This window comes from Haliaeetus leucocephalus, unplaced genomic scaffold, assembly GCF_000737465.1.
Source record: "Haliaeetus leucocephalus isolate CR32 unplaced genomic scaffold, Haliaeetus_leucocephalus-4.0 Scaffold506, whole genome shotgun sequence".
Taxonomy (NCBI): Eukaryota; Metazoa; Chordata; class Aves; order Accipitriformes; family Accipitridae; genus Haliaeetus; species Haliaeetus leucocephalus.
Window position 1 is genome coordinate 2,417,506 of NW_010972942.1, and position 10,914 is coordinate 2,428,419.

General features: G+C 39.1%; 1 protein-coding gene across 1 annotated transcript in view; it reads left to right on the forward strand.

The window, feature by feature from the left end:
- Window positions 1-10,586, forward strand: part of MRPS28 (mitochondrial ribosomal protein S28) — a 75,409-nt gene extending 64,823 nt beyond the window's left edge. The window contains exon 3 of the mRNA XM_010575860.1: window positions 10,292-10,586. Coding sequence (XP_010574162.1) covers window positions 10,292-10,445 — 154 coding nt within the window. The 3' untranslated portion in view covers window positions 10,446-10,586. The remainder of the gene's footprint in view (window positions 1-10,291) is intronic.
- The last annotated feature ends 328 nt before the right edge of the window (window positions 10,587-10,914 follow it).

The window sequence follows — 10,914 nt, forward strand, 5'->3', positions numbered from 1 at the left end:
ATTCAGGTATCTATTTCAGCTGTTCAGCCACTCCATTTTCTGTCTGTCTGTATATGCCAGCCCTTACATTAACATGGTTACCAGCACTCACTGCCACTGGAATAGCCATTCTAGCCTCCCCACCTACCTTCTCCATCCAGCTCTCCCAAGAGAAGAATAAATCCAATTTATAGCTACGATGGTGTTTAAAGACAAAGAAAGGACATGGACAGTACTTACAATCAGTGCAGATGGGAGCTTCAGAGCAAGGTTAGAAGACATGTCTGTAAAAACCTGCTGACAGTATGTGAATTATTCTGGTTTGCTGAAGTTTTTCCTGTGTGACAGCTTCTCCAAGCTGTACAAAGCTTGAGTGTTGAGCACCAAGGCTGAGCAGGTTTTTAAATTCATTGTCATTGTTCCCATAGCTAGTGTCATTACCCAGACAGTAAGGGGAAGAAACATTCTGATTTGAATTTTGATAATAGCTATGTCTGAATTATCAAAACCTACTATTTTTAATCCCTTATAAGAGACCTACCAGGATGGCTAGTGCAAGGGGACTGGCTGAGTGAGAAAACTGAGAAGCACTGCAAGAAAAAGAAGACAACTGAACTTAGTTGGAACTGGTAAAAGAAAAAACTGTGATGGGGTAAGAAACTGAAAGGAGAATGAGGTTGGCTGGATAAATGGGCTGGGACTAGGATCAGTGATGAGGCAGTAAGTAAGAGAAGACAAGAAAAAGTGTCTAATAGTTTTTCCTGGGGTAGGAAAAGGAAACTGGAAACACCTTGTCAGAGATTCCAGGGAAACAGCAAGAGATCAGAGGAGAAGTTATGATTAGGGAAACAGAGTCAGTGTAGAAAGAAAGATTGAGAACACCTGTATTAAGAGGAAAACTAGAGCAGTATTGTGGAAACTGCATTTGAAATTTGGAGGCCTGAACGTTTAGGACTATGTACAGGAAAAGTATCTGAGTGAGACAAGATCCCAGCGTGGGAAGGGGAAGGGACAGAAACTGCAACAGAGATCACTTGTGGAAAGATGGACAGAAGAGTATGAAATAGAGCATGCTTCACATGAGTTTGTTTGCCTTCTTTTTTTTTTTTTCTCACTTTGCTACCTTTTTCTTTCATCTTTTAAGCAGTTTGCCTGGCTTCTGGTGCCCATAAGCATGAAGGGCTATGGGGTTTTTTTAATGTTTTGTAGTATAATTGGCCATGTTTTTTATACATTTAAGTATATAACCTTTATTTTTTAGCATTTTGTAAGTTACAAAGTGATATTTTAATCAAATTAGTTCATTGCATAGTTTAAACAGCAGAAAAAAATATAACAATTTGGACTAAAGACTCTGATTTCTTTTATTTTAGAGTGATGTTTCCTCTCAAGTTAAAGGATATATTTTATATTATAGACTGAGAAAGCAACTGGCATAAATTACTGTATGATGACATAACTGTATCTGATACAAGTTCTTAGATGACAGGAGCCACCTATTGCAAGTTTCATTTGTCAAAGCTTACCTCACCATGCCATAGAGAAAAGGTTATAGCATTCATCTTTGATGTGATATGAAGTACATTTTAAAATATAGATTATTCTATGGATTCATTCTTTAAAAAAGGAATTATCCTGTCCCAAAAGTTTTAGTGAATGCAAATTGATTCTTGCGGAGGCTGTAGCAAAAATTACAGCAAGATTTTTTTGGTCTGTTTTAGTAAATATCGGGTACTTTGGTTTTTGTTTGAATTGAAGGCAAGCATGTTACTTTTTGGAAGTTTTTCACAACTAAGAAGTTCTACTGAAAGCCTAAATGTCTATACTGAGTGGAACAGAATTGGATTTAAATATTTGGCACCTTTGGCTGTGGGTTTTTTGCTGTCGTAGAAACAAATGCCATTGATTATTGATATCATTGTAATAGCAGAGCTAGACAGTGTCTTCACAGTGGTTTGCTCAGGGCTTTTCCATGACAATCGTAAAACAATTCTTGTCAGGCTTTGCATTTACCTTCTTTTAGCTATAGGAATGTAAACTTCCATGTTTCATTCCCGTACATCTGTGCCACTTTTGGTCAGCTGCCAGTCGTCTCAATAGCCAACGGTGGAGACACAGAGAAGGGTGACAAGGTCTCTGAGCTTGGGTCCCACAGAATGAAGACACCAGGGCTTGACCAATATGTTACAGTTTTGGGCAGCTCCATAAGCATAAACAGAGATAATATTCTACCCCCTAATGATGGGGTCACCCCTAAATTCTGCTGCTCTTACCAGTCTGTTTGGTAGTTATCTTCCCACCAAGTGTCAGTACACACAGCGACATTAGCGTGTGTGCTTGCTTCTGTAAGCTCCAGTTGGCCAGGGGTACATTCAAGTGCTTCAGAGTGTTTGTCACATCAGGATCTAGCTGATATCCCCAAACTCTTCCTGGTATTCGTTTCAAATTTCTGCTTTAGCAGTGGTCAGAGCAAAGTGGGTTTTGGCTTTGGACTTCCTCAGGTGCTTAAAGCACCTGTTGGTTGTAAGGATGCTTACCATAGGCTCTACTTATGCACAGTTGTTCAAAAACACAAGGTGACAATGACTGTTGTTTAAGCTGATGGTTTCCCACAGGCTTACAGCATTCTGCTAAATGCTTCCAAGAATATGAGAGGCTTTTACCTGCTTTTATCTAACGGAGTATCTAGATCTCTGCTTGTATCTAGCAGAGTATAGCCTTTTTCCTTCTAAAAGGATGGCTTTAACACAGGGAGCAAAAATATTATGAAAAATTATTAAGCATGTGTCAAAAAGGGTAAATGCTCAGAAGAAATAAGAGCATGTTTGCTTGCTTAGTTCATGGAAAGAGGAAAACAAATTGAGTAGGAAACAAATACAACTGAAATGGCAATGGGCTGATGAGTCACCAGAAGAAATACTGCATTTTCTGATGGAATATAACCAGCAACCTTAGAGCATTTTTTGTGAAGTGTTTGATTGCAGAGAACAGAGACGTTTTGAAAATCCGATTTTGAGCATCCATCCTTTATTTGAATGACTGGGTACTGTGCTAATAAATAATGGATGAATAAAATTTAAGCCAAAAGGGACCTTCAGGTCATCTCTCAGGACTTCACTGTATCATGAGACATGACATTTCAGCAGGTTATCCTGAACTGAGTTAACACATCTGTTTTGATATCTCTTCAGTTGAAACCATCAATGGCTGAAAAGCCTTAGTGCTTGGAGTTTTTGTCTAGTGGTTCATCAATATTATTGGCAAAATTGTGATTCTCATTTGAATTTGTTGGACTTTACTTTCCTGCCGTTACATGCTTTTTCCAGATAGATTTAAGCGCCTTTTAATACCCGTGTTTTCTTTCTGTAAAGGTATAGACAGCTCAATCTTTTTAATAAATTAACAGATCAAGATTTTTACATGGTTATTCACAAGATCTTTACATAGTTATTCAGTTTTATGCATGTTCTTTGTCCTCTCTTCAATAGCCTTTAAAGAAAGGAACACTCTCCTAGTATCTCTCTTACCATCCCATGTTCTGCTCTGTGCAGAATTCACACTACCTTTCTACTGCCACTTTCTGCCATCTTGCTCGTACATACAAGGCTAGAATTTGGTCTTTTTGCCCCAGTGTTGCCTAGGGGCTCATACTGGGAGGTGTGTGTCTGTGTGTTATGACTGCTGTATCAAGCTGCTGGAAGCAGGACCGTCCCCCCCCGTCACTAGCTGGACAATGTGTACTTCACTGGAAAAAGCCACTTTACCAAGATGTGGATTGCTGCGTAGAACTATGCTGCCTTCAGCTTGATAGCAATCTGCTAATCTCATCCATATTTCTTCTGAACAAGGATTTTATGTACGCTGGCAATGAGTGAGGGGTTGCTGGGAAGTGGTGTGCTCTTGCTGAGCTCCTTCCCTGTAGATGATCAGAGGGTGACCTGTACAAAAATCATATAGATCTGTGCCAGGGTAGCTCCTTAAGCCACCTACATGGCCTCCCTTTGCTAATAAACTTGAGAGCAGTGTGGGCTCGAGCAGCATCTGTGAATGCTTCAAAACATTTTTGAGAAGCAAGATGAATTGTTCCGCACACAGCTCTGTCCCACCCCAGCTGCACTGCTTTGCTGCTGGCTGGGGTCATTTTGCTGCTGGCTGGGGTCACTTAGAGGTGAGCTTGCTTCTGAGGATGCGTCGTAGTTTCTGTATTACTAATGAGGAGCTACAGGGTGATTCCGAGTGGATTTGAACAGTGGTAAGAATGGTGAACAAAATATCTGGAGAAAAAGTGATGGTCAGATTTATTTCATTACCTTTTTTGTTGTTGTATTTTTTCTGAGGTTAATAAAGTGATGTCTTCCACCTAATAAAAAAAAAAGAAAATGAAACACTTGAGAATCTTGTAAACTGTTCTGTACTGTACTCTGTTAAAGCACTGAAACAAAACCTCTTGAATAATAGATCTGAAAAACACATTCTGAAATTCTCACAGTAAAAAAATGAAAGACATCGAGACTTCTCATGGCATTCTCTGAGAGTACCATGGCTCAACTCTCACCCTGTCTTTGGAGCATTTTATATTAATCTGTTTTATATGGGAGATAATCCAGGGATTCCTTTTATTGCAGTTTGTGAAAGCCATCACTAGAATGTGTTGGGAGACGTTAAAAAATAATGATGCAAAAAATGTAAAAAATTCAGGTTAAATTCTCCAAATGACACCCTCAGTATAGGAATTAAAAACCAGGTTTAGTAGTTGCCTCCCTACTCCATTCAGAAATGCATGTTTATGAGGGGTGGGACAGATGGCACAGAAGAATGAACGGTGGGTGAGAGCGGTCATAGCCAGCCCTAGCTAGTTCATTCAGCTTTGCATTGCACAGGTTATCATTCCAAAAGGAGGCAATGGAGACTGAAAACCAGTAACAAAATAGAGGGAATATAAGCTAAAATATTCAATTTGTTTCAGAATAGCAGTCCTATGTTTTTATAGTATGGAATAGAGGGTATCTGTGACTGCATTTTTAAAACGAGTGGGAAAAGTAGCCAAGACCCAGTGAGACTCAACCATTTCTGTAACTGTGTTGTTATTTTTGTAGCACTGTTTCCAAGAACAGAAAGTTTGTTGCTTTAAATTTTAAACTAATACCTTGAGTAGTTTTAATAGAAGAAGGACTGCTTGCTAATTTGTGATCACATGCAGTTATAAGTATTGGATATTTTAACAAAACGCTTTAATGTCTACACCTATAATTTAGAGTTTGAATAAAATTCTTAATGCCATGTAGTAATGAGGATGCTTCCTCTACTTGTGAAATTGCACACCTGCAAAACTACTGTCCCATTTTCTTGGTAGCAAACGGTATAATTAGGATCAAAACCCCATTTTTAGTTGTAGCCTCCTTGTTTTTACATGCTCATTGCTTTCCAAGTTAACTCCCTTTGTAAACCTTTTGCTGTAGCCTGAAATGACTTTTAAATTAAAAAAAGAACATTTCCCCCGCAGCGTTCTTGAAAGCTAGCAAGTTCTGAAATACATCACTCCATATCCTCCCCTTCCAATTTTATTATGTAAAAATATTGAGGTTTTTGTTTATTCATATATTTTAAGGGGACTTAGTAAAATGACTTTTTAAAAATTACAAGTTTAAAATCTTGACTGAAGAGTTCTGAGGTTTTTGGCTCTTGCCTTTAATTTATCATTAAGATTTTGAGAGATTTAAAGCTTCAGTGCAAAAGTGAAAGGATTAGGATAAGGACCAACTTGCAATAAAAGGGATACAGTCAGTCAGAAGGACGCTTCCAAGTTGCTTAAGTTTGGAAGTGCGCGCTGTGCTATTTATGTGTGTTCAGCAAAGAGAAGACCTACTTTATGTGAGTTAAGACAGTGGTTTGATATTTGCATGCAAAGATAAAAGGCCCTGCTTTTAATGTAATAAGAGGACATAAACTTTAATTTTTGTATTTGCTTTTAAAGTTTCTTGAAGCAGCATTAGCAAGGCTGTACTGTGTGCTTTCTCTGGGCTCTTACATACTGTATTGTACTGGTGATGTGCGGTTGTACAGACTTACGGTTCAAATAAGAAAAAGGATTTTCATCTTGCTTCTTTTCAAATTCTTTTCCATGACAGTCCAGAAATTACAAAGAGTACTGAAGGAATTATTTGGGCTGCCTCCAACTTAAAGTCATCTTCTGGAAGTGGATGTTTGAGGAAAGGTGCGCCTGTACCCAGTGCTTTGCCCACTCCAGAAGAGATGGAGAGAAGTCTGCAGGCACTCATTCAAACTAGAGAAAGCTTTTTGGAGCCCATTGATCGATTCTTGGCTGAAGTTCAGGCGAAGGTTTTCGCTGGGTGCTTCAGTGGGTGCTCTGCCAACACCGGCCTGAGAGGGTGTCACGGCTGAGCAACAGCAGCCGGTGGATTCCCACCTCTGAAGCGGGGTGTTAGGCGGGTCCTTCTGTGCAAAACTGGTGTTCCCAAAGGGTTAAAATTGGTGGCTCTTGTGAATAAATTCTATAGAAGCGGGGGAAGCTTTGACTCTACTGGCAAAATAACTTTTTGAAGTTCTGTAGAATATTCCTATACCTTCACTTATGTATGCAACTAAAGTGAATTTAATACTCTTACCTGGCAATAGGAAGTGGTAGGAGGAAAACACATGCATCGTTGACAAACACAGTGCTTGGGGTTGGGTGAAGGTTAATGGTTTCTGCTGATGGTCATCAGATAGGATAATCTTGAATACCAGCATTGTTACTTAAGGATAAAGCAAGTCCTTTTGCAAAATGGAGTAGATGGTTTCTTTCCTTTTACACTGGTGTCCTGTGTCTCCTAGGACACCGTTCCTGAAAATAATAAAATGCCTGCTTTGTTGCTGGGTCCTGCTTCAAGCTTCTGCTTTAACCATAGGATAGTTTTATCTGTTTTAAGGATAAATACCTTCATGGATAGAATATGCTTAATATGCATAGAGCAACCTATCACTTCCTCTTGCTCTGAATGTGGTGGATAGACCACCACTGCACATTGTGTTCATGTTTCTACTTTTTCTACATCTTCTGCTTCTCGTTTATTCTAAAGTGTTTTAGCTGTAGGGAACATCTGTCACAAAACCAAATGTTTATATTCATACAAGTTGGCAGTTGTGTCAGCTCCTTAAAGTGATGTTCTTCAGGATCTCTTTGTAAGCAGATGTGCTGTGACTGGAAAACCCTCTTTAATAATTGAGTTAAGTACGATGAAAGTATCTGGAATCTGTCTGAATTACTGAAGCAGCATTGAAGATTGTGGTTCTTTTTATGAAAATACAATTTCTTGGATTTTGCATTACAAATCTATGCTAAAGTCATGTCTGGAAATTTGAGTAAAGTTCTCGGCAGACTGTATGATGAGCAAAGTCTTCGTAATGCTGAAATGGGGGGGAGTCATGCTTAAGATTATTAATTTATTATTAAATTAGACCTATTAATCATGAGATGTACAGCTTCTTCACAGATTTTCCTCATGGACTTTCCTGGTTCTAAATAGCACTTTTAAAGGTTTGATTAGAAAAAATGAGTTATATCTATTCACTTGCAAAACAGTTACCACTGTAGTTTAGCAACCAACCCAAAAGGAACTGTTGCATGATGAAAATTATAATTTGTATTTCAGTTACAAATATGGAGCTCAATATCTCTCCCACTCTGTGCTCTCAAATAGAGAGAGGACTTCTAATTCAATTTAAACCTCATTCAGTTCGATCTTCTGTAGAGAAGTGTTGGACCCTGAAGCCAGTTTTCACAGTAGCATTCTGCTTTACGTTATTGGTGAGCTGCTTTTCCTCTAGGAGGAAGGAGAGGAGAAGGCAGCAGAAGGATTCTGTAAAATTTGTCACAGAACCACTAGTTTTAGTATTAAGTTTTATTAGATTAAAAACATGTCCATCTTTTTAAAAGCAGCACAGAATGTTGTAGTTCACGGGTCTGAGTTTGGTGTCACTCAAGCTTTAACAGTTTTATGCAGTCTTCACTTTTCAGTGACTTTTTCCCTCTTCTGTGGCTCTACTCTGTATACACTTTCCTTCATTTCTACACTATTTGCCTGCAGTGTTTTCAGTGCTTCTGTCACCTGCTTTACCATTTATCCCCTCTTTTGTATCTTCCCAAGCCTCCTTTTTTCTCATTATAAGGTGTCTGCTCCCTCTTTTCTGTTTCCACAGACCATTTCTCCCTCTCAGTTTTCCTTCTCCCTCTTACTTTGCCTTCTCTCAAAACATAATCTCTCTCTCCCCCCTCTCTCCCCCTCCCTCCCTCCTTTTCTCATACCCCATCCACTCCTTACATTCATTGATAAAGGCAGAAAAGTGTGATAATTTGTGCCAAGGATAGTATTTAGGATCAGGATAACTTTATGGTTGGATGCAAAAGCAACCCATCTAGCCAGCAGCTGTCAGTAAGGTGAAGGTTTGGTTCATGCTAGAGAATTTTCTGGAGATTTCTCCCACATACCCAAATGGCTAAAATCACTAGTCGGTTGGTATCTTCATTTAAGGTTCTTCAGTGAGGAGCTTTCCTCTTCATTCCCCTTCTTATCTCAAAACATCCTGACTTCTTTGGGGAACTTTCTCTCTTAAATAAGCCTAACAAATCCCAGAAGATACCATGCATTTTTAAGGTCTTATACATTGTCTTTTAATTTTGTTTCACCTTTGTCTTACTCTGAAATGTTGCATGTTACCTTTCATGAATAATTACCATCAGTTGTGAAACCGTTCTGTTTTGAAATGCAAATATTTCACAGAGAAAGGAGCAGAATTGGTCCTTTCCAGCTATTCAGATTAACAACCAAACATAAGCTGTTCTCTGTCTTCGGTAGGTGTGCCGTGCTTTTCACTGCAACAGTGGTTACTCGCATTTTGGACAGATGAAGGACTTCAGTTTTATGTTTTTAAGAAAATGTGTGGTATTTCCAGTGTGCTGACTCATGCAGATCATCACAGGATTCATTGGGATGAGTGTTGGCAGAAACTTTGCTGGCCAAAGTACCCTACGTAGCTACTTGTTCAGAGTGGAGGTATCAAAGGATCTTCCTTTGCAGTTTGTAACATAACTGAATGTATTACCCAGGATTATCCAAAAGCCACAGGAAATTAATGTAAGATAGAATTGACAGGAAAAAAAAGGTAAAAAAATAAATGCAAGTCCAGCATCTTCTCTTAAGATGTTTAGTTTTCCAAAAGGATCTTGGTTTGATGTGCCAAAGAAAGTTGAAACCTGGTTCAGTTTTGCTCCATGCTAGCAAACACTTGTCAGACAGTAAAGATTGTCTGCCCAAGCTGAAGGTGAGAATGAGCGAAGAGGAAATGTGTGCAGCCAGACATCCCTGTTATATTTTCTCCAGTCTGTAGCTGGAGAATGTTTCAAACTTTCTCTTGCTTTTGCTCAAGGTGGCCAGGCTTGGTGCATCTTCAGCTCTCTATGCTTTGACTAGGGAAAAGAAAAAAAGTATGGCTTGAACTTTCAAAAGAAGAATAATTCTGAGTTTTTATTGCTGGACTTTTATCAGTAGCTCTCCAGGTGCATTATAAAAGATGCTAGTATTTCAAAACTCTTCACTAATTTGGCATGGCCATTTCCACCCAGGGTCTGTTTTTAAAACACGTTGAACACTCGCATCTTCTGACTTAAAAGGAAAAAGAAAGAAAAAAAAGAGCGTAAAACAATAAAACCCAGCCCCATAGGCAGAATGTTTCATTACAATAGTTGTGGGGTTTCTTTTTAATTATATGTAGTAAAAAACTTGCAGATGATAACCCCATTTTGGAGGAGGGGATGAGACAAGAAAAGTTCCCTTGCCTGAGGCCCGGAGTTGGAAATGTAAACCACAGTTAGCTGGCATTATACTTTTTTGATAATAGCAATGTCACCAGTGATCTAATGATGACTTGTCCTCCCCTTTAATGATATGTTGTCCTGCAGATAATTGTGCGCATGATAGCAGATGATACAGTAGGATATTTTGATGGAAGACACAAAACAGTTTCCTATATAATAAACTGCTTTTCTGTAGAGCCTGCATTCCCTCAGCGGGATCTGGTGGTGTCTGCTCTTCCATGGGCAGGATTGTATCAACAGAGACTGGCTCTGTGGTGGTAGAGTGTGTCCCAGCAGTTTTAGTTCTGGTGCATTACAACAGTGTTGGACTTCCATTGCAGCACATTGTGTTCTGTGGGGCTGCTACTTTGGTCTGCAGACGGGGGAGCAGCCTGAGGAGATGCAAAGCTGGTGCTTAACAAAACTTACCTTCTTCCCCTTTTCCCCTTTTCTCCACAGAAAATATCAGAAAGGAACCGAAGTACGCCTGAGACTGCTGGATCTTGAACTCACGTCTAGGTTCTTGGGTGCAACAACTGATACAACATTGCTGGAAGCTGATGCGGTGCTTTTAGGGCTTGTGGAAAGCAAGCAAACAAAGCAAAAGGAGTAAATTTCATGTAAATAAATTCACTTTGTGCTCTATAGCAAATTACACAAACGAAATGTTTCCTTAGGAAATAAATGAAAAGTTTCTGTCCGCTTGGTTGTGTAAATAATGAGATCAATAAAAGACAATAAGCACATTGTACCTGATTCTTGCTCCATTTTTATTCACTCATCTTTCTAGCTCTTGGCCTTTAGATTTAAATGTGAAAGGTTAACTGAGCTTCTGTAGGCAATATTAGTTGAATGTTGGCATATTCTTGTATGAAGAATTCCAGAGTTCGTCTTTCCATCCCAAAGGGATGTTGATCTAAGACATTGTACTTCCATGGGGGAAGTCCAAAGGTTGCTGTCGTAGTGCTCCTTCCAATGCGGTGTTTCATACAGAACAGCATTAAGAGCTCCTGATTTCCAAGTTGCAGTGTAGAATGTTTACTGCAGATACTGGTTTTAATCTCTATTATAATACATGCTTT